The sequence below is a fragment of the Scleropages formosus genome, chromosome 13 (assembly GCF_900964775.1).
Source record: "Scleropages formosus chromosome 13, fSclFor1.1, whole genome shotgun sequence".
Taxonomy (NCBI): Eukaryota; Metazoa; Chordata; class Actinopteri; order Osteoglossiformes; family Osteoglossidae; genus Scleropages; species Scleropages formosus.
The window spans coordinates 18,984,291-19,012,099 of NC_041818.1; the positions used below are offsets into that span (position 1 = coordinate 18,984,291).

Consider the following 27,809-nt stretch of genomic DNA (forward strand, 5'->3'; position numbering starts at 1 on the left):
TCTCTCTTCCACTCATACAGCCGTCTTTGGCAACTAGGCCCACATGGATGTGAGCAAGCCTGACAAGTATCACCCTTTACTTCCCTCTTCCACCACAATCCACTCTCCTGAACACAGTGCCCAGTGTTTGCTCCAATAGTGCTTCAGTGAATGCTGCTGTGAGTAAACATTACTACTGTCTTGTCCAGTACAGAGACATAAAATTAACATTTAGATTCTGCCCAGACTACTGAACCTCAGTACCCATACATCCATGTACACACACACACACACACACACTTTTGGAACCGCTAGTCCCATACGGGGTCGCGGGGAACCGGAGCCTACCCGGCAACACAGAGCGTAAGGCCGAAGGGGGAGGGGACACACCCAGGACGGGACGCCAGTCCGCCGCAAGGCACCCCAAGCGGGACTCGAACCCCAGACCCACTGGAGAGCAGGACCCGGTCCAACCCACTGCGCCCCCATCATCCATGTATATGTAAGTATAATGCACTATTGTATTGCGTTGAGACATACATCACTTCAGATGCAAACACACACTAAAAGAACAAAATGTACACAGTGCACAAACACACATGTGGTAGCACATATAGGACTGTCACAACTCTATGAGAAGTACATATGCACACTGATGATACTAATGGAATAAATTTGGAAACCCACTGACAAACTGAAAACTGACAAAATTATAATTTTGTGTGCAGTGTATCAGAGGGTATAATTTGTGTGCTATATTCAGGAGTCCCACAATACAGGTCTTTTGCACAGAGCAAGTACTGCTGAGTCATTTAAGTTAAAAGATCATAGTTTCACGACAAAATAACGCTGAGTATATTTCTTCAAAGTAATTTTCCAGCAGGTAAAACTCGTTTTGCATTCAGCTTATAAGAGACATCCTAAGATGTGCTTGGGGGGGGGCGGCGGCACTAATCACCACTACATCTACTCTAAATGGATTGGCATTTTAGGCCATTATTTCCTTAAACAAAGCACACGTACAGGCTGCTGAAGTTTTGTTCTGAGTACACCAACTTCAGGCTCCTATGAGCACCTCCTTGTATGCCAGTATAACAGGTCTCCTGAATGAGCTCAAACACGTGCCATGTGCCAGCTCAGCTTTAACAGGCATAGGTGTCAGATATGGGAATAAGGAGGGTGTTTTACCTCTCAACATCAACCACTGAGTTTCATTAAGCAGTTTCTAACCTTATTAATTGAAAGTGAAGAAAAATTATTGAACAGGTAAGAACAGTACACACTCAATTTCTCCCTCACGGGACTTATAATGCATTTTTTCCCCCCCACATGGTCACAAGTTGTCTTAAAAACCAGGGAAGAAAACTACCGTGAGTCCCATCAAACTGTTCATAACAGGTGAAGGAAACCCCATATATTTTACATTTGCATTCTAAAGGCCGAAGGAAGTATGCTCAATAACGGGGTGGGAAATGCGCACATTAAATGAAGGTATCGCCTCTGAGAAAATACAACGATCACGTGCTAGAGTTGCAACTATTCAATGCACTGAAATCTAATATAATATTTCAACAGTGTTTCAGCAGTCACAAGTAGTACTAGGCTAAAGAATATTCAGTCATATTACCATTTAAATAGATAGTAACTCTGATAAAGGCTTTTTTTTACCCTTAATTGATTCAACAGGACAATGCAGTAGAAATGTCACATAAGAGAATGTGTTCCACTGATGTATAGATGAGTGACCCAGTGTAAGTAGTGTATCTAGCAGTGTAAGTAAATAAGGTGTGTGGGATCATAACATTAACATAGTATCCATTGGAAGTCACTTTGGAGAAAAGCATCTGCTAAGTGAATAATGTTAGTTAATGTGCAAATTTTACATTTTGCCTACAGCAATGGAATTCAAATCCAAAACCTTCAGTTTGCAAGATAACAGCCCTAAACCACCACACTACTGCTGGCAACAATGAAATGTCACGAAAGACTAAATAAATGTGTGGGGAAGATTGCGACTCTTCTCTTGTGATACTGAAACAGCTGAGTGAAATCCTTACCAACTTAACCATACCGAAAAGAAACCACGACAGTTCACCATCATACCATACCATGGATGGGAACAGCCTGGCTGGTGAACTGAGTTAAAATTTCGATAGACGCGTATTTTAATAAGTTATAATAACAAGGGGGGGAAAAAAAAAAAAAAAAAAAAAAAAAACACTAGATGATCATGAGAGAGATGCCATGTTGGACTGAGACGAGGACCCACACACAGACCACACGCTCTCTGACACTCTGGTCTCACGTTAGCCCGGGGGGAGGCCGCGAAGTGGCTTCGTGCCGCCGTGCCGTGGTCCCGCCGGGATCCGGTCCCCACGCGGTCGGTGTGTGAGTGGACCTTGAACCCGCGCGTTTCCAGCGAGAGCCGAACAAAGCGCCCATTCGACGCTCGAAACCGAGATCGATGTCTGAGCCGCGAGCCCTGTCACACCAGCGACTTCCACCCTACCCAGTGTGACGGCTGTCCTGAAGAACGGGTTATGAAACACAGCAGGCCAGTACTAGTAATAAAATAAAAAAAATTAAAAAAAACGGGTGGCCTTACAAAAAGGAAAGAAATTCTTTACAACGTTAAACCTGGTTCGGTCCTCCTACGCGGCCCTGTGTGGACGAGCAGGCTCGTGCGAGACGGCGGAGCCCTAGGCCCCAGTCCGCCTCGCCGCGTAACACACTGCGCCTCAGCCGAGCTCCCTCTTCCACAACGTGACTGTGTCGGCGACACATTCCCCCGCGGGAGACGAACCGAAGAGCCTTTGTGGAAGGGGAGGCTTTTTCGGACGGAAACGGACTGCGTTTGTGGCATTCGACGTGCGACGGACGGAGGGAGGGGGTCGGGTCAGGCGGGCGGGCGGTTACTTGTTAGCCGGACTAGCTTACCTCGGAGACCTCGTCCTCGTCGCTGCCGGATCCCGGACCAGAGGAGAGCACTGCCGCTGCGGCCAGCTTGAAATCCAATCTATCTGAGGCGGGCCCAGGAGACTCCCCGAACAAGCGGACTTTCTTGCCGCCCACGTCGATGCCAATGCCCCCGAGCCCGGCTCCCGGTGTGGCTCCGACCCCCATCCCTACCGCAGGGGAGCGCGGAGTCACCGAGTCAATCTCGTCCTCGAAGCCGTCCGTCAGCATTGCCGTCCCGGCTACTGCATCCTGCATACTTATCTAAATAAGACGCGTATTAACAAACGTATAATCGTCTTAAATTTCCTTCGGGTGACGATCCGTTTATAAATAACGTTTTTACTTCAGAAACCCCAAAACTCTCCCGAAGCGAGAAGAGAAGAGAATCTCTTTCCCCCCAGCCATTAACTTTCTAACAACCTAACACACTACGTATTTTTCCTGACAATCCCCGCCTCTGCTTGTTACTCTAAGCAAATTCAATTGGATGACGCCTCGAGGCCTCAAAGTTTCATTGGCTAAGCCTGACGCTCTTCAAAATCAAGTTAAAGCGTCAAGCTACGTTTACCAGCATCTCAGAGATTTCCGATATTACGTCAAGAAAAGGGATAACTATGTAAGGTGATTGGGCTGAATTACGTCCGTCACACATTCCCACCTATATCACGATCTATCTGTTGTTATTGTCATTTAAAAAGTGAATGCCAGCGTGTTAGTGCTTATAGTTGGCAGGTGAAGCTCAGTGTATTTCAACAACTACCTAGCAGCTAGCTAGCTACTTGTTTTCGCCTGGTAAAGTTTATGAAAGTGTGTGTGTGTATAACCTGCTGACCTGCTCCTTGTATCTTCACTCAACCAAGCAACACTGTGTCTTTCATGATGTTTTGTTTTTTTTTTTTTCCCTCGCCAAAGCTTTTGTGTCAGTCTTCTAATGTGTCCAAAGTGCACGGTTGGACAGGCAGAGTTGGTGTTACAAGTTTGTTGTGTGCAGACCCACAGTACAAGTAGGGACGTTCATTTCTAAGCCTTCCTATAAACTCTTTACTTTGGGTCCTTGAATGAACTTCAAGGGCTCCTTGAAGTGCAGGGCTGTTTGGAAAATAATGGTGCCTAACTTAAAAAAATAAAATACACACACACACACACACACACACACTGACTGAAACCGTTTGTCCCAAGTGGGGTCGCGGTGAACCGGAGCCTAATCCAGAAACACACGGCGTAAGGCCGGAGGGGGAGGGGACACACCCAGGACGGGACGCTAGTCCATCGCAAGGCACCCCAAGCGGGACTCGAACCCCAGACCCACCGGAGAGCAGGCCCCGGCCAAGCCTGCTACGCCATTGCACCCCCAAAATAAAAAATTGTGCTGTTATTATTTATGACATTATATTGTAAGAAGGTAATCAAGCCTCAGTTGAATAAACAGTTCAATATTTTCACCTTATTTATTTAGTAGCATTTTTCTAGGAGGGGTCCTTCGCTTTCATCTGATTCTTAAAGGGGTCCAAGGCATAGAAAAGGTTAAAAACATCTGCTCTACAGTGTTTTGCTACTGTCCTGGAGACATTCATTCTTTGGTTTATTTCATACTGTATTTTGAGATCCTCATTTGACCGCATTAATCTCTCTGGTTCTAGTACACTCCCTGAGGGTAAGCGTGGGTTCTCTGAAAATACTTTTATTCATTTAGCTGACGCTTTTCTCCAAAGCAACTTATAATGTTAAGCTGCTTACAATTATTTACCCATTTACACAGCTGAGTAATTTTTACGGGAGGGGAAAAGGTCAGGGAAAGCATCTTTTCTCAAGGGTACAAACAGCATGAGGTTGGATTTGGACCTGCAATCTTTGGGTCCAAATGCAGAAGCCTTAACCGCTAAGTTAGTAGCTGCCCAAAAGAGGTAAATAATATATAAATCAATAAAAATAGAGATATAAAATAGAAAAATAGACATGATAAAACTTAGAAATTATATACATGTTTGGTTACTAATGTTCAGCAAGAAAAAGTCAACATTTTGGAAAGGGTGAATACAGACAGTATCCTTGTTAAGATGGTGGTCTTGAAATATGAGGGTCATCTGTTTGAATCCTACTTGTGCTATAGTCCCCTTGGTTGAGCAACTGTACTTACATTACTTTAGTAAGGATATCATGCTGTATAAATGGGTAACTTTGATAAAGGATAATAAAATGTGGTAAATTGTGAAAAAAGATAACACAATGGTGACTGCAATTTTTAAGAGATTGTTGATTTATAATAATAACAGCCTTAATTTCCAACATTAATTATGAACTGTTTTTTTTTTTTTTTTTTTAAAAACAACTGAAGAAACACTGAAGTGACTGAGAGGCTGTCCTCAGGAATTAGTACTATTTTTTGTTGTCAACACATTTGTCCAAAGCTTTTACAGATTATACAGTTAGATATTTCAATGGGGAGATTTAAATTAAATGCATTTGGAAAAGGTTCTTAAACAGGGCTTCTCCTTGGACTTGCATGTCTGTAACCCTGTGTCTGTATCCAGAAATCTAGGAGTTTCCCATTTTAAGTGCAAGTCATATTATGACTGTGGGTACAATTGAATACAATTTCCTTAAACACCTTAGGTAAAATGCTAACCTGAAATCTGAAACCAGCTGAGTTGTTATACTTCTTTTGAATAAAATGATTTCATAAGGTAAGTTTCTGCTGGTAAAATGCTTATCTTTATCCACACCATCCATATAATGTTGTGTTACACACACACACACACACACACACACATACACGCGCACACACACGCTTATAAAATAATTACAGTGACAATGCAGAAAGCACAGCCAACATTTGTCAAAGACCATCAAATAAAAAAGTTTTGTTCTTTATTTTACAATTTAGAATACAAACATTTTTTCTATTGTTTTGGTTGTGCACCAAACCAAAAGCCAAATTTGAAATTTTGATGCTTCCAATACTAGAAAATGCCTTAATTACATTAATGAAATACTGCTATTTCTAGGTGTCCCATCAGGGCAAAGCTTTTTATAGCAGGAATTTCATTTCACTATCACTAGCAGGAGACTGCCACACAGTGGACGCTCATGATCCAAACGCCTATGCACACAGTGAAGGTCAGTACGGTGGTCCAGTACAGGTTTATGTCATACAGTAAGTATATCAGTGATAGAGAGAGAAAGAAACAATGTATCAGGCTGCATAAGCTATACAATGACCAGAAATACAAACCATTCAAAGTATATTAAAAAAATACTCCGTTCATGACGCATTTATGGAGATCCATAAACAAAATGACCCCCAGTTAAAACAATTCATATCAATTTCCATGTGAGTGTCAGTCTCAACCACAGATACTTTTGTATATAATGATTAATAAATTCTGGAGTCTTTTACATGCACAGTATACTTAAATATACTGTATGGTAGTAACAATTAAAGGCAGAAAAAGAGAAAGGTTAGTTTTGCTCATCACCTTGGGTGGTTTGTAGGCCACCAACAACAGTTTGCCAAAGACTTTGATCCTATCGAAAAAAGAAAATCAATTGCTTGAATATTTGACATGAACTTTTTGATTCAGCTGCAAACGACCTGTTGTGGCAGGTGAAACAGAAACCAGCACACGTAGGTGACCAGGACCAGGACTGCAGACCCCTGTTAGGCTCTTCTGTGTTGATACACTTTTACTCTGATATGGAAAAACAAAATACAGTTCATACCTTTTCAGTTCTAATGTTATACATATTAGGACACACCTAACACTTATCTAGTCCTCACATCAGCATTATCCCCACTCACCATCATAAACAGCACTGTGGCAACAGTGGAGTCATTCAGGTTCCTGGGCACCACCATCTCACAGGACCTGAAGTAGGAGCTCCACATAGACTCCATTGTGAAGAAGGCCTAGCAGAGGTTGTACTTCCTTCGCCAGCTGAGGAAGTTCAACCTGCCACAGGAGCTACTGATGCAATTCTACTCCGCAGTCATCCAGTCTGTCCTCTGTGCCTCTATAGCTGTCTGGTTCAGCTCAGCTATGAAATCAGACATCAGAAGATTACAGCAGATCGTTCGGACTGCTGGAAGAATCATCGGCACACCCCCCCCAGCTCTCCGAGAACTGCACTCGTCCAGAGTCAGTAAAAGGGCTAGCAAAATCATTCTAGACCCCTCACATCCAGGCCACTTCCTCTTCGAACCTTTGCCATCTGGCTGGCGCTACAGAACACCGAGCACCAGGACAGCCAGGCACAAGAAAAGTTTCTTTCCTCAGGCCATCTACCTCATGAACAGCTAAATCCTCCCTAGAGAGTAAACCAGTGCAATACACAACGCTATTTATAATTATATCTATCACATCGTATCTCTTACTCACACTCCCTTGCATTTGTATAGAACATACCTGTACATACATATAATGTCTAGTGACTATTTTTTTTTGTATATTGTGTACTTTATACTTTTAAATATTTTTTATCCTTTATTCACATATTCTATCTTCTCATCTGTGTCTTGTCACTGTCACTCTGTCTGTCTGTGCTGTGGTAGTTCCTGTCACCAAGACAAATTCCTTGTATGTGTGAACATACTTGGCAATAAAGCTCCTTCGTTCGTTCGTTCAAAGTCCTAACAGTAGATCAACCTAGCCTCATGTGGCAAAATAACACATAGAAGATTTTACTTTTTCATTTAAACTTTTTTTACACAACCAAAAAAAAAAAAACAACACAAGCAAGCCATGTGCAGCAAAGGTTAGTGCATCCCATGATTCAACAGCTTGTAAAACCCCTTTCAGCAGCGATAACGCTGAATAAGTTTATCAGCATCTTACATCACATTGGAGGAATTATTGCCCAATACTCCTTACTTTTTTGCTTCGGCTCAATGACATTTGAAGCCATTCATTTCATGCACAGCTCTCTTAAGATCTCACCATAATATCCGAATGGGTCTGAGATCTGAACTTTGATTTGGCCACTCCAAAACCCATTTGAATTTACAGGTATACTTGGGATCATAAGGAATGGAGGAATTCATGGTGAACTCATAATTGATTCGCATCTATGTTCCATGGCTCCAAAGAAGCCCTTAATGATCACCCCACCACCATCAGCACCACGCTCAACTGCTGGTATGGGATTTTTATGGCGACATAGTATGTTTTGTTTCTGCAAAACACGGTTGTCCATTACAGCTAAACTGGCCAACTTTGGTTGCGTCCTTTCAGAGAACAATGTTGTCATCTTTCAGTCGCAATTTTGCAAACGCAAGTCATGCTGCAATGTTTTTTTGAAAAGAAAGAGTTTTCTTCTAGCCACACTTCCTCGAAAGCCGTACTTGTTCGGTCTTCAATGGTGGAGTTGTGAACTGTTAACATTTACACTGTTGGCAGAGACCTGTAGATCCCTGAATGCACCTTTTGAGTACAGCTTTGCTGAGCAACATATAGCCTAATGTGATGTTTATTGGAATACAAACTCTGGGGTAGATTAGCAAGTGTCATGAGTGTACCCAATTTGTCAACAACTTTTCTGTGGAATGGTGGACTCTTTTTTTTTTTTTTTTTTTTCCTGGAAGTAACTTCCTAATCTTTTCTAGGCAGATGAAGAGGAACAAAGACTTCTCTGAGATTACCACAGATCACACGCTATACGGCGTTTGGAGTGCTGTGGTGACATAGATCTAAATGCTCCAGACTCACTCAACTCCGCAGTTTCTGTGGCAGTACTTCCTGGTGACTAAGTGATCATGTGCACTGGATTAGCAGCACTGGATACTAATCACGCTCTCGACTAGTATTGCTGCTATAAGGTTACACTTACCTTCTTTTCGCACATGATGATGATTCTCCCTGCTGAATTATTTTTGAATAAATTATTAAATAACTAAGTAGTACCTTGTATAAATGTGCTACTTACTTGTGTCATGCGGTTACTTACATCTATTATCATACCTTTTCATGAGGACTCGATGAGTTACTGATGTTCTGACATAGAAAAGCATATAACCGAAAGAGTACGCGCCTTGTTTTTCGTACGAACTGTTACATTGCTAAATTACTAGTACAGGGCGACGACGCTTTCAGTTACGCAACCGCGCAACACGTGCTGAAAACCTTCGCGAGCCGGAAGCACGAGCCACCAGCACTGGTCGCGGGAGGGCGGGGCAAGAAGGGCTGTGGCGTCATTCTTTGGGCGTGAACAGCGAGGCCAGGGCTCGGAGTGCGACGCAGAGTGACCGCTACCGCTGTTGTAAGGTACGTATCATTACCGATTTTCTTTTGTTGTTATTGCTCTTCTTCTCTTACCCACCCAGAATATTTTACTTTAGGCGAGATCTACTTATTAAGGTATCTATCGAGCTGCGCACGCGCTCCAGGCCTGGTCTCGTTTATGAAATTATGTGGAGGCGGACACGAACGCGGCCTTAGTTTTTTTTTTTTTTTTTTTCTTCTCTGGAAATGTAAAATTATTCACAGAAATAAATAAATGCGGATTGCTAACTACTGACGTGGGGAAATCGCCACCGCGTGTATCGGTGTCCATTTGCTCAGTGAGTGACTCGTGAGCGCGATATGTTGTGAACCCGTGAGCGTGATGTTGCTATGTTCACAGACAACGAAATAAAATGTCTGCAGGCCGGGCCGGCGAGCGCTTGGAAAACATGCGTCCGATTATCACCGCTTTGGGTAGGGGTAGGGGGGAAGAGGGGTTCCTAAATCCTACCATTTGGCAACAACTGCAGGAAAATATATCGACTTTGAGTTTGAGTGCCTTTATTCGTGTCATCTAATGGAAGCGTTTTGTAACCGACAGTGGAGCGCTCGTCTCGGGTCACGTGACGCGGCCGCCTGCCCTCGCGAGCCGTTTCTACCAGTGCCGTTACTGAGTCTAGTGGTGCTAATGTTGACCTGCAGCTCTTGAAGATCAACTAGAGCTACTCGCCGTCAGTGGAGACGCCTACTTTAAGTTGCTCCAGGAAAATTACCCAGCTGTGTATTTAAAAAAAAAAAAAAAAGAAAAGAAAAAAAATCTCTTTACGCAGAGGCGTGAATTGAAAGAAAAGCCCACCATCATCGCATGACATCGGGCCGCGTCTCCACTGACGGTGAGTAGCTCTAGTTGAACTAAAAGAGCTGCAGGTCAGCATTAACACCACTAGACTCAGTAACGGCACTGGTAGAAACGGCTCGCGAGGGCAGGCGGCCGCGTCACGTGACCCAAGACGCTTCAATTAGAAGGCATGAATGAAGGCACTCAAAGTAGGTAACCTTGCCTCAAGCCAAGGGTACTATAGCTGGAGGTGGGAATCAAACAAGCAAACTTCGGATCCAAAAGCAGTAACTCTAACCACTACATACCAGCTGTCCCTTTCATGTAATATCTGCTCTTAAGTTAATGACTCATGTTGAAGGAGCATCGCCATCTGCATCGATCATAGACGGTTGTTCCTAATCCATTGGGGGACAGTTGGTAGCGTAGTGGTTACAGTTACTGGGTTTGGACCCTAAGGTCACAGGTTCGATCCCCACCTCTGGCTGTAGTACCCTTGAGTAAGGTACTTACCCTAAAACGCTCCAGTGAAATTACCCAGCAGTATGAATGGGTAAATAATTGTAACCTTAGCATTGGGAGTCTCTTTGAAGAAAAGCATCAGCTAAATGAATAAATATAATGTAAATCCCCAAAACACAGGCCTGTCATAGTACATAATACTGAATATTTATACTCTTTAGTCTTTTATCTGACACTTGCATTCACAAAGAAGTGATCTCCCCATTTATCCAGCAGTGTATTCTTAGTGTCAAACTTTGATCAAAGGTACTATAGCAGGAGTTGGGTTTTAAGTGGTGATCTTCAGATTCGAGGTGATGAGTACCTCACCTGTTGTACCTGTATTGTGTATCCTTCTTCACATATCTGATCCAGGATTGAAAGCGGTATTGCTTATTTTAAAATTTACATGTCTAACCTCTTTTTCCGACCAATCCAGATTTTTGGTTTTGCGATGGCTGATGGAGAAGGATTTGTGGTACGTGTGCGAGGGCTACCCTGGTCTTGTTCTGTGGATGAAGTTCAAAGATTTTTCTCAGGTATTTTTAAAAAAAAAAAAAAGTCCATGTTGTGATCCTTCCCAGGATGGGCATAGTACACATCTTTGCACTGACATGGCTCATTGGACATAGACATTACAAGACTCAGTGTGTAACCTTCTCTTTCTCCCACTTTCTAGACTGTAAAATTGCCAACAATGGCACGAACATCCACTTTACCTACACGCGTGAGGGCCGTCCCAGTGGAGAGGCTTTCGTGGAGCTGGAGTCTGAGGAGGACTTGAAGATTGCGGTGAAGAAGGACCGAGAGACCATGGGTCACAGATATGTAGAAGGTACGCATCGTTACCCAACAGCAACGAGAATAGTGTGGTATAGCTACAGGTGCTAATGCCAGCCATGTTTTTCGTACCCCAGTGTTCAAGTCCAACAGTGTGGAAATGGACTGGGTCCTGAAGCACACGGGTCCCAACTGCCCGGAAACAGCCGGCGATGGGCTGGTGCGGCTGCGTGGGCTTCCCTTCGGCTGCAGCAAGGAGGAGATCGTTCAGTTCTTCTCAGGTGTGTTTGCGCCGTGCCTGTCCCCCCCTCTGGCTCTTAAGAGCTCAGTGCTTTGCTGGAAGGGTGGAAAATTGTGCTTTTTTCAGTTCTGTTCAATTTAGTTTATTTTTGTAGAGTGCTCTGTTCTGTTTCTTTACACTAAAGAAAATGAACACCAGAGAAACCTGGAACACGTTCAGCACCCAGAGCCCTGTCCCATTTCCTAACTTTAGTTCCTACGGTGTTACTACTCTAAACACTGACACTCTATGAGCCCACTGGAGGGTTGAATAAATATGTTCTTGACACTGTGCTTGCAGTGACCCTTAAAACCACTTTCCCTTCCCAGCTGCCCCTGTACTGTAACCATGCTCCTTGCCTCACTCTTTACTTTTCCTTTCTATGTCCCCCACTTTGTCCACACTTCACCTCATTAGATTGGCCCCATATTAAGTTTAGTGTGTAGATAAACGATCAATGAAGTGTTCCTGATGTTGTCATTTTGTCAGAAGCAGTTGTGAACATGTATAGCCTTTTTACGTTTTTTTTTTAATGATCCTTTTATAATATTTCCAAGAAATGAAACACCTGTAAGTAATTGATCGCAGAAAAGCCAAACTCATCTGGTGTGTGTAATGCATTGAGTGTTTTATTTTACAGAAGAGTAGCATTTATAGGAAGAGAAAGTTGTGCTTGGGCATGTGATTTAATGTGTCCCCCGCTGGGGTTTATCTGTCCTTGGGTTGAAGGGTTGGAAATCGTGCCAAATGGGATAACATTGCCAGTGGACTTCCAGGGGAGGAGTACGGGGGAGGCCTTCGTGCAGTTTGCTTCACAGGATATAGCTGAAAAGGCTCTAAAGAAACACAAGGAAAGAATAGGGCACAGGTGGGGATGGTCGGTTGGTTGGTCCGTTGGTCAGATACGTTCCTTTTCTTATGGTGCACACCTACGACAATGATCTGATGCAGCAACATCTACACACCAACTCAGCGTGTGTCATTTGTGAATTTACACATGCACACAGGCACATTTCATAACACTGGATTAAAAATATTGATGTTTAATCCATATGGAATGTAGTCTTGCTGATTAGTGCTGAGCGATCGCCCTTTTTCTAAGGAGAGGGATTAAAGGCTATAATAAATGACCCTGCTTATTCAAGGAGAAAAGGTCTGGTGGGAAACTAAGGTAAAGTGCTTGTTCTCTTTCAGCCGTTTTCAAACTGTTTATTGACTGAATGACACAGTTAAAATATATACATTTGCCATCCTTGATCAGGTGCATAATGTAGATCAGTCCTTCAGAAAAGTTCAAGTCATTTCGTAAATGGAGAAATGACAGGTTTTTTTCAGTGATGCTGGTCGCTCAGCACTAATCCCTAGGAACACACAGTCAACATATTGAGGTTAAGCACCCAGAGGCGCATTGGACCCCCCCCCCCCCCCCAGTCTCAGGTCTCACTGAGTTGGCCCAGGTGAACCGGGTCCCACGATGCAGGGGGTCTCACTCACACACATCACCATCACTCCAATGTTTAGGGTTTCCGAGGCAACCATAAGAAAAGTTGTGCTTTTGATATTTTATTTTTGAAATATAAAGGATAGTGATCTAAGACTTTGCACTTTTTCCCAAAGCCACAAATGTACAGAATTGTAATTTAAAACACAAAGGCTGTTCTGGCCCACAATGCCTTTGTGAGCTGACCTCTGTAAATCACACACTGGCCAGCTGAGAGTCACCAGTATTGATGACCACACAAAGGACTGATTGCTGTCTGTCTGCCGAATACACAGCGAGTTGTCCCAGCATTTTTCTCTCTGTGCTCTCAGGTATGTGGAGATTTTCAAAAGCAGCCGTGCGGAGGTGCGGACTCATTACGAACCCTCGCGGAAAGGCATGGGTGTGCAGCGACCCGGCCCCTATGACCGCCCCGGGGGTGGGCGCGGATACAGCAGCACGGGCCGGGGCGGGTCCTTCGACAGGATGCGACGTGGGGGCTACGGCGGAGGTGAGTCTGCTGGGGGTCTCTTAGCGTATTTTCTCTTTGCCTTACATCATCCCTTAAAGGAGACGTGTCAAAGGCCAGAGGAATTGAGCGCCCCAGCTGACTTCTAGGGTGGGAGGAAGACTATCACAGGCGCTCGACACAGTCAGACTTAGGGTTAGAGTTTGCGTTTCCGAATTGTGCGGTGGTGTTTCTGTCATTAGCTCAGCATGCGCCTCTTGTCTTGCAGGCTATGATAGTTACGATGACTTCAGTGAAGGCTATGATTGTCAGCGGTTCGGACGAGTTGCTGAAGGCATGTTAACCCTTCTTCCTGTCACTCATGCCTTCCAGTAACCACTCTTTAGCCGCACAGTCAAAGTAATCGGTCAGGCTTACCTGTGTACTTGTGTATATTTAGACTTGTGCAGGCAACAGAAAGAGGATCCTAGGATTTTAACAAAGTTTTCCCTGTGCTTGAGGAAGCTAACCGGTGGTCACACCTTCTCCCTTAACTTCATGTAGGTGTATCGGATGGTCGCTATGGTGACGGAGGGTCTGGCTTTCAAAGCACCACTGGCCACTGCGTGCACATGAGGGGGCTCCCGTACCGAGCGACGGAGACGGACATTTACAACGTGAGTCCACCCACAACCCTGAACTCATTGCGATTTTGTTAAAGTAACTGAGGGATATGCGCACACACAAATCAGCAGTAGATCATGTCAGCACCTGTAGAAGAACCTCTTCTCATCCACCCTGCAGTTCTTCTCACCACTGAACCCAGTGCGGGTGCACATAGAGATCGGCCCTGATGGACGGGTGACGGGGGAGGCCGATGTGGAGTTCGCTACACATGAGGATGCCGTGGCTGCCATGTCTAAGGACAAAGCTCACATGCGTGAGTTGATCTTGGGCTTTGCTTGACCGGTTTATGGTCAGCGAGGCTGCTGAGCTGCGAGTTACGAGTAGATCAACATTTTCTGTGATTCCTCTGTCCCATAGAGCACCGCTATGTGGAACTCTTCCTCAATTCCACCACAGGGGGCAATAACGGGAACTATGGAAATCAAATGATGGGGGCCATGGGTAAGACGCCCTTCGTTTGCAGGGGTACATTGACTGAAGGTAGCGAAGCTGTGTGCACAAAAGGGTACAGGAAGCCGTGGGTGTTTTTACTACCTCCTAATCTAATGCAATTCTCCTCTTCCCCACAGCCAACCAGTCATCCTACGGGCCCAGCAGCCAGCAGATGAGCACCAGCTACAGTGGGGGCTACAGCAGCCAGACCAGCATGGGCGGGTACAGTGACTACAGTGAGTGTCAGCTCCCTGGGGGCAGGATTTTGGGCTTTGGCAGGATACCTTCTCCTGTGTAGCTATGCACAATCCAATGAGGCAGCACAACGGTTGTGCATATGGATGTGTAACCTGAAGGCTACAAGTACAGGTCCCAAGTGCAGCCCTTGAGTAAAACATGAAGGGGTAAAATAATATTGGAAAGGTGATAGAATAATAGCAAACACTTCCTTGTGTATTGGCTGGATAGCAAACTTGCACACTTTTCTTTGGACGTCTTGCAGAATGCGTGATTGAGAGCTTGAGGGTCTTATTATGTGCATTTCTCTCTCCTGTCAGGTAATCAGAGCGGAATGAGTAGCAGCTACTACGGCAGCGGCAGCCGAGGGTCCATGGGAATGAACGGCCTGAATAGCGGCATGAGCATGGGGGCAGGGTGGGGGATGTAGATGTGCATGGGGTGGGAGGGATTATTATGATTTAATTTTTGGACTCTGGGGGGACAACATTACTGAGGATTAAAGTGTTCTTATTTTGGCCTGGGTTGGGGGTGTCTTTCAGCTAGGATTCTATAGTGTAGGGTTATGAAGTCAAGAGGCAGGGGAACATGGAGAGTGTGAGGGTGACCTCGGATTTCCTCGGCAGGGTCATACTGGACAGCGTTTTCTTTTTCTTCCTTCCTTTTTTTAATATATCCACTCTTATTACAAGTGACAGGTGGTGTGTACTTTTGGCTGCTTGAGGGCAGTCTCTGTCTGTCCACCACTGGAGAGACTGTTAGTCCCCATCCTCTGAGCACATTAACTAGCTCTCATTTTAAATAGTCAACATAGAAATACTTGCATTATTTAGCTCCAAGTACGTTCAGCTGTTTTACCCCTTGAAGACTAAGACCTTGGAGTAATTTCTTGTGAACCTGCAATTTTATATTGTAAAAGCATGTTTTTGAGTTTCTTTTTTTAAGAAAAAAGTGAGGATGGGATGTATCTGAATGTGTTAAATCTGTTTTCCTGGTTTGATAGATGGCTCTTTCCTGCCACTGTACTGTCATTTTATTTTGTGGTTCCTTCATTGCAGAGAAATAAATGTTACATTCAGTGGTTTTCTGGTTGATTCAGACTTAAGATTTATTCATTTAAGATACTTTTGTCCAAAGCAACATACATCTTGAGAGCAGTACAAAGTCTGTTACATGAAGAAGAGAACTTTAGATGTATCTGTGCAATTTGTGTTCGTCACACAGCACCATGTAAACCAGCATACATTATATGAGTAGGTGCGATCTGGGCGTTTCTGTTAGACAAATAATTGAAAAATTACTAAACAAACACGTACATGTTTATCAAGCACTTACAAGACATGGGAGCCATGAAGTCTAAAGGTTAGTTTTGAGATCCCTCTTTAATGCGGAACACTTCAGCAGTTCTGAGTGAGAGGAGCTGGTCGTTCCGCAACATCGAATCCAGAACCGGAAATCTTTGCGCTTTTGATTTCAGACCTTTTGTGCATGGGACTGTGAAGCGGGCATAGATGGAGTGTAGCAGTCTGGTTAGGGTGTAATGAGTGGTCCATAGTAGTCAGGTCTTGGAGATATCGGGGAGCAGATCTGTTTAGTTTTGTAGCCCACAGCCAGAGTGTATATGAGATGGGAGCTGTGACTTCTGAAATTTGAGTTTTCAGACCCTTTTTAAATGTAGGCAGATTCAGCAGCTCTGAGAGGGACATTTACAACATGAGTCTGCCCACAACCCTGAACTCTGATTTTATGAAAGTAGAAAATGAATTTGATCCGGGCGGCTACAGGAAGCCAATGCAGAGACGAGGAGGGGTGATACATTGGAACGCTTCAGCAGGTCAGATATCTTGTGGAGCAGCATTCTGTATCAACTAGAGAGATTTGATGGTAAAGGCTGGAAAGCCAGACAGGAGAGAGCTGCAGTAGTCTGGATGGTGTCACCATAACTTGGATCAGGAGTTGCACGGTTTGCTGTTACTTAGATACTTTTCTTCAAATCGACTTAAAATGCTAGTTCTGTAAAATAACTTGCACCGGCTCCTCAGCTTACAAAGGTGAAATTTTCTGTTCCTAACTTGATTGTGTGGTAGTGACTTTGGATTTACAATCATTAAAAGCTAAATACAGATGTCCTTAGAATTATTCTGTCCTGAGTGCATTTAGGTTGCATTTCCTGTGCAATAAATTCCTCATAGGTGAAATAGACAAAGGAAAATGCATTTAAGAACAAGCTGTAAAGTGTTCTTTGAAAATTTCTTGAATGTCTAAATCTAAGAGCTGGAGTACCTACAACTGTTTACCATATCATTTCATAATAAATACCTTGTAAGGGTACTACAGTAGTACCTGGGACTCAAATCTGTGTGTTTCGATTGCAAGGTCATGATTCTTACTATGGCATCTGCTGTAACCTTACAACTCACTCTAGATAAGGATATCAGCTAAACAAAAAGGAGTGGCAAAAATGCATTCAGTATGTAGAGACATTGATCAGAAAGGCTTTATTTCTACACAAGTACCTTCAGTAACTGTGGCATATAAAATGTATAATAGAAAAGTGGTCAGAGCATGCGTAACCGTTCTGAAAATGGCTTTGATTAGAACTAAAATTACAACAAATACTGTAACTCAACAGGTAAGGATACAGATTTAAAATACACATTTTTAGCTCCTGGCTGTTACGGTTTTCGCACCAGTTATTTAAAGGTAGTGAATATGTTTTGAAAAACGTTTGCGTCAAAATTTGAAGTAAATATTTGACAAGTGATCACACCACATTTGGCAGTCATTCTAACGTTAAAACAGCCAGTGATAATTTTCAGCCGTCTTGCTGGTATGTAACTGCTTGCTTTACAAGCTTCTATGCCAAAATACTGACTTCAGGTGGTTTAAACATTTATGTTGCATCTGTGAGCTCTAATTTGTAGGAAAAAGCTTTTAAAATCGTGATCTACTTATTTCAAGTTGGGTCATCATAACCAGTCTTTTTTATAGAAACCAGGGTTCCATCTCAGTTGTCTTAAAAGGGAATTTATGTGACTTTTTTCCTCTTACAGCATTTTTGTAGTACATACAATTTAAATGTATACAATCTGCATCATGTATGCTTTCCACATTCACTTTAAGTATATACACAAACTATATGCATAAACATTTACATTACAGTGCAGCTGCGCGAAACATCTTGCACAGGTTTCCAAGGTCTCTGATAAACTCTCCCCTGGTCGATGTAATTCCTGACAGTTAACCTAAATCAGCCCACAGGCAGTCTGAAAACCTGCAAAACCAAAGCTCATCGAAGCACGTAGAATAGCAAAGGGCCTGCAAAATCTCTCAAGTGCAGAATGCACTGGACTTAATTCATTAAAACAATATATTTTATATAGGATTTGAAATATTTTATTTCCACTGGAATTATAATCTATTAATCTTATAAAAATCAATTTGAAAAAGCTGATTTTAGATGATTTTCAAAGGCACAAGAACTGTACTATGGGGGCAAAAAGACAGATTCAGCCTTTCTAACAGTCCTGAGAACCACTCTGACACCCCCATGAACTTGCACAGTAGCACATAATTAAACTGCCATAGAATTAGTTCAGGTCAGAGAATTTAAACGGAACGACAAAATTATTTCCAATAAAGCATATTAGTATAAAGATAACCAGACCATTTCCCCTTAAAGTAGATGCCAGATGTGTCTAATGATTAGATGAGCCTGAAATGCTATTGATCAATTAGTTTTCTATAAAGCTATAAGAAAATTATCCCCTTTTTCCTGCTTGTAACATGGTAGCGAATGGTTGTTCTGATGCTAGCAGGACATTTCTGCGTGGTGCACATTATAATGAGCTCGTCTTCCTCCCCGTTTCAACGTTCAAGATTACGCAGACAAGTGTGTGTCCCATGATACCCTCTGTAGGAGTATGTATATCTGTGTATGATTGGGCACAGGTGTCATTGGTCAGGACCCGGTGGAGGAGCTTCTCTGCAACAGTAGTGTGTGGCAGGTGTCACAGACTCGGACAGGTCTTGGGTACGAGGGCAGGGCCAGCTCATTGCTAGAGCACTGGCTGCAGTAGATGTCTCCGCAGTTCCGGCAATGGTGCTACGAAGGATAGCGGACAAAAGATGTAAAGTCATTACACCGCTGAGGTGTGACAAAACACCTGTAACATGAATGCCAGGATGTCTGTACGGCAATATACCTTCCTGCGGGCAATGGAGAACTCCTTCTGACACTGCTTGCACTGAGTGGCCTCATCATCTTTCAGCCAGGCATGGCCCTGATACACAAACATGTTTCTAAGGTGACTGGTGGGTTTTCTCCACACTCAGGGCCCCCATGGTACAAGTGGTGCCAATACCCTGTTCACCTTGACATAATAGCAATATCATTGTTCCTACCTTCAGGGCTTTGTTGACTTCCTTGAAATCCTCCATTTTCAGTTTGGATCTACAAAAGAGGAGAAGAGCACCATTCAGGTGAAGAATAAAAAAGAAAAGAAGGGGGCAAAAGAAAAAAGTTTAATCTAAATTAGAAAAAAATATATATCATTGACATCTCTAAAGGAAGGGGTGAATTAGACTCGACAGATGGAAAAGAAGGGGGTTGGGGGGGGGGGGGGTGACCTTACTGGCTGAGGTGCAGACCCATCTCCTGAAGTGCTTGCTCCTGCTCTTCACACGTCCGCTGCAGTTGCTTCTTTTCCTCCCGGAGGTCCTGTAACTCCTGCACAGAGACAGATATTATGATCTGCGCAGACAGACGAGCTACTTAGTAATCTGCTCCCCACACAAGGGTAGCGCACCTTCTGCAGACCCTGCAGCTGCTGCAGTTGCGTGCGCAGCTCTGTGCTGTTGTCCTGCTCTCTCCGGAGCTCCTTCTGCATACTCTGCCGCTGCTCTTTCTCGCTGCGCAGGTCTGACTCTAGACCCAGCCTGGGCAAACAGGCAAAAAGGAAGAGATGCAGCATGTGCACAGGGGGATACACAAGCATACTGACTGCATTCTACAGATTCTACATGTCGCTGCACCTCAATTTGTCCAAATCTCCAAGCTGCTTCTGCAAGGCATCAATTCGCCCCTCAAGCTCGAGCCGTACGTCTCTCTCCTTCTTGTCAGCCTGTTTGCGTGTGCGTTCAGAGGCCTGCAGTCTAACAGGAAAAAGAGTTTTGTTAAAATGCATGCCACACACCTGATATAGTGATGGATGCTCTTGCCCCTACCCACAGCGGTCACCTCTCCTCCAGCTCCTTCATGGCTGTCATCATGTGGCTCATCCGTCCCTCAAGCTGCTGAACCTCTTCGTCTTTCCGCTGTACGATTCTATCTGCGTCCTACAGAGATTGAAGCGATGTGAAAGGCCAAAGGAACCGGCCACATAGGAACAGAATCATGCCACATGAGATCCACCACCCTCCAGAGCCCTCATCAGCTCCATGGAGCCATTTCCTTCATGTAGCAACTACAAAGTCCTGCCAATCAACCTCCTGTCTAGTTCCAACCTCCTCTTCCAGTTGGCTCTACCTGTGTCTTGTGGAACATCTGGAGGTTGAGGCTCTTGACCTGATCCAACTGTTGGCGCAGAGCAGCCAACGTGTCCTGTTTCTCGTGGGTATCTTTCTCCAGCAGCTTCATGGCCACCTCCATCTCCTGCTTCAAGCCTACCTGCAGCTCCAGCTCCTTCTGAAGCTCCTGTGTGCACATGAAATATGCAGGAAATCTGTTAAAAAGCTCCACGTAGAGATTAAGTGGAGGACAAGGAAGACCAAAGAAAGAGTGGGAACAAAAATGAAGTATGGGACATTTTACAGGGGGAATGAGAACTGCAACTGGGTGACCTGGCGGATCCGTTTCTCCTCCTTATACTGCTTCCACACTTCTTTGTACATCTCATCAAGTCCTTGCCGGGATTGTCTGTATGTCTCCAGCTCCACTTCGTTGTCCTGTTGTGTCACCTGGAGGAAGAAACACAGCGCTTGGTAATTCCTCCTGTTGTCCTTAACCACTCCACCTGACATGGTGTGTGAAGGTACTCTGGGTGTGCACTACCTCCTGCTTCTGCTTGCTTCTCTGAAGAATAGACAGGTTCTCCAGCTTCAGTTGCTCCTGCTCTTCTTTCAGGGCATTTATCCGATCCGTTGCAGCAGACAGCTACAGAAGATAAGAACATCTGTTGGGTTCAGCAGCTCATTTAGAGCACACTTTTTCAGTTGAAGTCAGCTCATTTAGACAAAAAAAAAAATTGGCACGCAAGCCTGACCTCCTCAATGAGCTTTGAGTTTGTCTTTTCCAACGAGTCCATCTTAGCCTGCAAGTCCGTTACCGTGCAGCTGCAGACACAAACCCACACCATCACTAAAGGATAACCACTAAAGAGGAGTGGGTGCAAACACATTAATCTGAAAACATTCAGGTACAACACATTAAGGTAACAACCTTAAATGACGGTTGAGCTCCTCAATATAGTGCTTCTGGTCCAAAATGGCAGTCATCTTCCCATCACTGTCAGAGGCCAGACATAGTGTTACGAATGGGGTGTACGGGGCAAGGTAATGCATGGTGCAGTGTATGGTGCATTAGTCACTCACTCCTTGGGGCTCTCATTGCTCTGGGGGTCCTTCAGGTACAGTGAGAAGTCAATGACTGCTACCTGGTGAGACAGAGGAGTAAGACATCACATCAGCTCCCGCTTCTGCCTTACAAGACCACTACTAAGTAGTCCAGAAAAACCATGCAAAGTTTCACAAACTAGGATGATCTGTAGAGTCACAAAGCTTGCAAGCAGAGCCAACCTGAGTATCGAGGTCCTCTCCTTTCACACAGAGATTTGCGTCGATGACGTTGAGCCCCACCAACATCCCCACAATCACTGTCCCTTCCTCTTCCATCATGAGGGCTCCAGGGTCATAGAACTCGCTGAGAGAGTTGGGACAAAATGTTCACGGAGAAGGAAAGAAGAACTATATTGCTTTTGGCTGATTTACAGATTGATACGTAAATCAATAAAAACACTTCAGTGTCCAGTCTTCAAGAACGCAGCGAGATATGCATAAACAGACATCCCACCTGAGCAGATCCCGTCGATCCAGAAGAGCCTTCATGTAGTCAGACACCTTCTTCTGCATGAGAGCCAAGTGCAGCCATGCTCGTGCCCTGCCCAGGCCAGTCCTGAGGGGGGACACCGGATGGATGGGGAATTTACCAATAATGTCACATTCACACATCACCCATCAACCATTGTAGATCAAAAGTCAAAATCAACAGCCGAAGCACCATTACCATTACATGACAAACCCAGGTCTTCTCAGTCACTCTAAACCCTCAAAACTGCAGAACAAACAGGGAGACCACAGATGTACCCACTTGATCCCCGGCATGTCCCGTGCACTAGTCGCAATGTCAGCCGATTCGGGGCACAGTTTCTCCACCAGCTCCAGTGGGCCCCAAATGGATTTATTCTGTCCAATGAAGCTCTTCCTCACTGTCCAGACACACAGATGGGGGGGGGGGGGGGGGGGGAACAGGGCAGGAGTCAGAACTACAAGCGCAAACCAAACGAGCAGTATCACTTTCTGCAGGTAAGGAAGCTCAACTGCTCCCGCTCCACCTGCTGCCTCACCTTTCAGGCCGTGCTTGAGGCAGTGTTCCAGAACCACAAAGAACTGCTGCAGCGGTGGGTAGTCCGAGTCCAACGAACGGCCCAGGCCCAGTGTTGACTGGATCAGGACCTTCACGCTAAGCTTCATCATGCTGAGCAGGTTGGAACGTTCTACTGCCATCGAGTCTCTTCCGAGTCCTGCAGAGCCAGACACACCGACACACACTGTAACGAAATAATTCCAAACCCATCCCTTACAAAACTTAAAAATGCTGGGGAATTGAAATTCTGGCAAGTTTTAGTTTAGGAAACAACAACGTAACAATCAACGTAGAAGTACATTCTACCAAAAAGCGGTACCGGCAAAGGCCTAATACTCAGGGCTTACTAATTTAGCGAGGGACAGCTCGGTACAGCAAAACACGTACACGCACGTAAAGAACCAAGTGAGACGTGTCCTACAGTCACGGTCCTGTCCCAAGGCAGCATTAAGGGGCTTTTGCATTTCTTAGGCCAACTTGCACTTTCCATACTATGGAAATTTATACAACAATCCCAAAACTGAGAAAAAGTGTACAACCCCACCGATCTGCACCCTCTGCTCTACAAAGCCTCTTGCTGCTCTCGCTATAATCCAGACGACCCACGTCCGTCCGTGCCTCCAGCTCCAGGTCCTTAACCAGTGCGCCCCCTGCTGCGCACATTAGGCGTCGCTCTTGAAATGGGGAAGTGTGGCTGGGGTCAGTTCCAAAACTTCACGACGTTTCAGTACAGAGAGAGGCCATGAAAGGGACACATTTAAACTGATACTTGATTCCAATGTTAGTGTAAGGTTTCCAAACCAAAGCACTGCGGAACAGGGACGTGATAGAAGTGAAGTGGCGCTTTAGAAACGCCCCCAACCCCTTGATCCAATCACTGGAGTCCCTACCAGGGGTTTGGCTGTTCGTGCCATCACCGTCTGCCGTAGGGAGGCGCTGTTTCCCGGGCGGGCCACTCGGACCAGGAGCCAGAACGGGACTCGAACCCGAACCCTGACCAGACACCGCGTTTCTCAGCACCTGCCCGTAGCCGCCGGTTCCTCCGCTCAGCGTCTCCGTGGCTCGGCGTGCGAACGACAGGATGGGGGCCGACCAGCCGCCCTCCGGGGGCGGCCTGAGACCGAGTCTGTCCTTCGGCGGCGCCTCCGCGGGGTCGCTCGCCGTGCCCTCCGCTCCTCCGTCCGCGGTTTCGTCCGAAACGCCGACTCGTGCCTCATCCCCGGGCTCGTGGCCCGCCGCCTGACCTGCGGCCGTACGCGCTTCCCTGTCTTCCTCCGCCATCTCTCCAAACACAACTTGTAACGGCAGACCGGAGCAGTCGCACGTGACGACGCGGAACAGAAGCCAGGCGCGATCAATCGATCTGCAGGACCGCGAATTGATGTTTTGTCACTAGGTGACGCTACAGTTCGCATTTCTCTCGCAACTTCACTCTCCCGATGGCGGTCACAGATTGATCCGTCATTTGTATGCTGTATACTTAGAAGTGCTCAAACTTTGTAGTGTTCGTTACCTATTGTCATTTGCTGAACCTACATTAATGTAATGTTGCAGCAGTTGCCGAATCAACGACTAATTACTTGCTTACTCGTAGACGGTAACTATTATACACCGAATAAATTAATTCTTTTACACCGAGTACTACTAGTCTATTTCCCAAAAAAAAAAAAAATACTGTTATTTCATTTGTATGCGAGACTGAAGAGCTGAGAGAAGCACTAGACTTTTAAATGTGATGGGGCGCGGAGGTTCGCGTTGGTCCGTATGTTTGGAACCTGTACTGTCCTGTAGTGTCGTTGACAGAACGGCTGCCTCGTCCTGCAGAGGAACCAGGCAGGTTGAAATCCCGCGCCCGCTGAAGTACCTTACGAAGGTGGTAAGCGCGCTGTGCCAAGAACCGTCAAGTTGCCTGTACACCATTTAAGTTGAATTTGCGTCGAATGACGTGACGAGGACAACGTTCTGCGTGGACTGTATGTATTTGCACTGCACTATATAGTGACTATTACGAGAATGTCGTTTTCCCAGCCCGCTACCGGACCTTCCCTCCTTCCCTTCTTCCCTCCTTCCTTCTCAAGGTCCCGTTGGGGCTGATGGGCGGGTCCCGCAAACGGCGCGCGCGGGACACAGCGGAGGGGGCGGGCTCTTCCCTCTCGTGTATTTAAATGCGCGCCGACGGGGCTTCGGCGCTTTTTTGCGCGATCCCCCCTGTCGGCTGGCTGTACGAGCGCGACACGGCGGCCGGAGCGCCTGTCCCGGTGAAACACGCTCCTGTGGCCAATAACGTTGTAAGAACGTTATAATAAGGGCCCACCGTCCGCGCCTTAACGCAGGGATTTATCATCCTTTTTTTTTTTTATTTTTTAACTAAATATTTTTATTGTAAGCTTTTTGCTGGCCTTGAAGTTTGAAGAGATGCACGTCTTTAGAATAATTCTGCTGGTCTTCCAGGCTTTGGGTAAGAGCGGCGTTTTATTCCTGTGTATTCCAGCACTTTTTGTCTAGTGTCTGTATTTCCCGTGTCTCTCTGGACTCTTACACGATCTACTGTAAGTGGTGCGACTTCAGTAACAGATATAAATAAAATAAATAAAAATAATAAAGTGTATTCATTTACGAATTTCTTGGTTTAAAAAAAAAAAATTCCAGGTTTCAAAAATGTGTTTTGTAGTGGAAATGTATTATAAAGTCTAGTTTATTAATCTGAAATGCACTGAGTGACCACCTTATTAGACCACTCCTGGTTCAGTAAAATAGCTGTGGTTTAAATAAACCACTAAGTGCCTGATGCTTGGGAACAGAAAAGCTATTAAAACCTGAAACTAGCTCCACTACTACAGAACTGGGTGTCAGATACTTGATTTGCCTGCTTACCGGTGAGCTCAGGTGAAGCGCTGGTGTTCCAGGGTGTTTTGGACAGGTGTGAAGACTGCTCTGATCTCGGTGTCCCGGCTTGTTGTCCTGTTCTGAAGAACCCTTTAATTTGTTGTTCCTCTGATAGAGGAGCTGTAATAAGCCGGGTATCTGCTTGGGATCAATAAGGAAATGACGCTGCTGTGGTGTTTTGTCTTCCAGTTGTGTCCAGATTGGCTTGTGGCGCCTCCATCGACAGGTACGAGAGCGCCAAGCCTGGTCAGACCACTGTGATTGACTTGCGGCGATCCCAGAGCGAGAGTGTAGCAGAGGGCATCACAGAGTACGTACACTATGATGAAGAGGATGACTACTATGGCAATGAGGATGAAGAACAGGAGTATGAAGATTATGCCTCCGGTGTTGACGAAGTTTATCTACCCAAAGGTACTGCAGATTGCCAGGTTTTTAAATGGAACCATGTATGTCTGTCTTTGAATTACCTGTCAGTGTATTTTAATGAAGTGTGTTTAGATGTAAAACTCTATGCACTCCTTTATTTGTCAAAGTAATGGTTTGTGAATAGTTGATGCACTTCATTAATTTTGTCTGATGTGCAGTGTTTTGTCCTTGTCTTGGACATGGGCTGTAAGTGGGGGAAAATGCATAAAAAGGGAGTTTGCAAAATACCATTATATAAATAATAATAAACACTTTTCTCCTTTCAAAAGGAGGCTGGAAAACTGTTGCAGGAACTAGAAGTTTCAGGACTGATTTGTTAACCATTATTACTACTATGTAATGTTAATGTGGTGTTGGACACATTTGAACCATGTGTGACTCTTGTCTCCTTGCCACAGTGGCTCATTCCAGCAAACCCAAAGACCCGACTGCGATACTGGAAGCAGCGAGGAACAATGTGACAAAAAGCAGGGGGCTGGGCAGGAAGAGGAGCAAAGGAAAAGGCAAGGGCAAGAAGAGGGACCCTTGTCTTAGGAAGTACAAGTCCTTTTGCATCCACGGCACCTGCCGCTACCACAAGGAACTGCGTACACCCACTTGTGTGTAAGTACTTCCAGTTTCCTCCTTCCTGTTATGCTAATGGGAAGGGGAGAGCTTTTGCTACTCAGATAGACCAGAGTGGTTGGTGTGTTGGCTTGTTTTACCACACATTACTCTGAGACTGAATAACACTGTTTATTTTTATTTTTTTTTTTTATTGGCTAAGATACATTCTCTGCATCAGAAGTTGATAGTGACACATTTACTGCTTTAAACGGTGAATTAATAGTCCGTCCTAGTATTTGGGAGCATAAGATCTTGAGTTAAATGAAGTCTGACAAATTTGTTGGATTTTCAGGACTCTGTATGCGTAGTATTGCTTTGTAGAAAGTAGATTATGACGAAAATGTTCCTAACCTAGCTCTTTATCTGGAGTGTTTAAATGTCTTTTGTCAAAGACAGTTCAACTAGATGCTGAGAAGACCATAGCTAATGGTCTACAGAGATTTGAGGCTGTCTCAGTGGCATTGGTCTCACCATTCCCTCTCCCTACAGGTGCAATGCAGGATACATTGGAGAACGATGCCACACACTGAGCTTGCCAGTGGGGACAAATCCAGGAAATTACGACCGGACAACAGCCCTAGCTGTGATGGCGGTGGTGCTGTCCTCGCTGTGTCTGACCATCATTGCCATTCTCCTGGCAATTAGGTAAGTGAACCTTCAGGTAGAGTTTGTGGATCAGAGTTAACTGATATCGCAGGCAATATTGTGTACACTCAGTCGGGTATTTCTGAAGTGAACCTGGTACTGTAGAATGGTCATGTGTACCTGAACGAGCATGGTTAAATTATGCCAGTTTTAGTTAAATAAGAAACCTGTCTCTCTAGGTACCACAAGAGAGGCGCATATGATGTGGAGAATGAAGAGAAGGTCAAGCTAGGGACGGTGCCACAGCATTGAAGAGCAAGAGTCAATGGTGAGCAGACACTGCACCTTACATTGGCTTATATGGAATTTGCGATCTGCAAATGAAATGAACTGGAAGGACAACAAGACTCGTTTATCCTGAAATGAACAGGAAAAGTCATAAAAGTTGCTGCGTTTGGTTCATGTTGAGAGGCCTTGCTGGGGATTTAAGGTTCAATGACATTCTGCATTCTGCATTTCAGCCAAAAAAAAGGAACTTCTACCTCAAAAATAAAGTGAACAGCCAAGCCCAGAAGAGGAGCAGAGGATGTGGCAGAAGTAGATGCTGAATATGTCTGGGTTATGGGACTGTCCCTTGTGGGCTGACAGGCAGACAGAGGAACAGTGAGGTGGAAGGATGGATGGATGGATGGATGGACGGACGGACAGAGGGATATACTGGGGAAGTTGTTGACTTAAATGCAAGCCTGTGAGCCAATCAAGACAAGCCATATGTCAAACTGGAACATCGACTGGAAAAGGTGGCGTGGACTGAATTTCAGTGAGA

General features: G+C 45.0%; 4 protein-coding genes across 18 annotated transcripts in view; 2 read left to right on the top strand and 2 right to left on the bottom strand.

The window, feature by feature from the left end:
- The window catches only part of LOC108936820 (ankyrin repeat and KH domain-containing protein 1-like), a 29,455-nt gene extending 26,082 nt beyond the window's left edge, over positions 1-3,373 (bottom strand). For all 12 annotated transcript variants that reach the window (XM_029257535.1, XM_029257536.1, XM_018756403.2 and 9 more), the window contains exon 1: positions 2,917-3,373. In XM_029257535.1, the coding sequence (XP_029113368.1) occupies positions 2,917-3,192 (276 nt within the window). In that variant the 5' untranslated portion in view covers positions 3,193-3,373. The remainder of the gene's footprint in view (positions 1-2,916) is intronic.
- Positions 3,374-9,098: 5,725 nt separating this feature from the next.
- Positions 9,099-15,772, top strand: LOC108936868 (heterogeneous nuclear ribonucleoprotein H-like). Of its 3 annotated transcripts, none has more exons than XM_029257527.1 (12): positions 9,099-9,194; positions 10,931-11,030; positions 11,171-11,326; positions 11,409-11,552; positions 12,281-12,419; positions 13,364-13,542; positions 13,769-13,834; positions 14,044-14,156; positions 14,284-14,419; positions 14,524-14,607; positions 14,736-14,834; positions 15,156-15,772. In XM_029257527.1, the coding sequence occupies exons 2-12, from the start codon at positions 10,946-10,948 to the stop codon at positions 15,263-15,265; spliced, it is 1,311 nt and encodes a 436-aa protein (XP_029113360.1). In that variant the 5' UTR covers positions 9,099-9,194; positions 10,931-10,945; the 3' UTR covers positions 15,266-15,772. The 3 variants fall into 3 exon arrangements, with proteins under 3 accessions (XP_029113360.1, XP_029113361.1, XP_018612022.2); XM_029257528.1 differs by having other exon boundaries at positions 15,152-15,224; XM_018756506.2 differs by lacking the exon at positions 13,769-13,834.
- Positions 15,773-17,344: 1,572 nt separating this feature from the next.
- Positions 17,345-24,511, bottom strand: rufy1 (RUN and FYVE domain containing 1). Of its 2 annotated transcripts, none has more exons than XM_018756490.2 (18): positions 24,342-24,511; positions 22,458-22,634; positions 22,202-22,319; positions 21,905-22,006; positions 21,631-21,754; positions 21,427-21,488; positions 21,275-21,340; positions 21,099-21,168; positions 20,888-20,989; positions 20,677-20,793; positions 20,363-20,530; positions 20,075-20,172; positions 19,870-19,989; positions 19,644-19,773; positions 19,470-19,564; positions 19,240-19,288; positions 19,041-19,118; positions 17,345-18,940 (listed from the first exon to the last, which is right to left on the bottom strand). In XM_018756490.2, the coding sequence occupies exons 2-18, from the start codon at positions 22,615-22,617 to the stop codon at positions 18,797-18,799; spliced, it is 1,803 nt and encodes a 600-aa protein (XP_018612006.1). In that variant the 5' UTR covers positions 22,618-22,634; positions 24,342-24,511; the 3' UTR covers positions 17,345-18,796. The 2 variants fall into 2 exon arrangements, with proteins under 2 accessions (XP_018612006.1, XP_018612007.2); XM_018756491.2 differs by lacking the exon at positions 24,342-24,511 and adding an exon at positions 23,368-24,323.
- A 143-nt stretch (positions 24,512-24,654) lies between these two features.
- Positions 24,655-27,311, top strand: LOC108936859 (proheparin-binding EGF-like growth factor). The gene is made up of 5 exons (XM_018756492.2): positions 24,655-24,935; positions 25,553-25,777; positions 26,191-26,395; positions 26,888-27,043; positions 27,223-27,311. Exons 1-5 carry the CDS (start codon positions 24,893-24,895, stop codon positions 27,293-27,295), a joined length of 702 nt encoding a protein of 233 aa, XP_018612008.2. The 5' UTR covers positions 24,655-24,892; the 3' UTR covers positions 27,296-27,311.
- Positions 27,312-27,809: the final 498 nt, after the last annotated feature.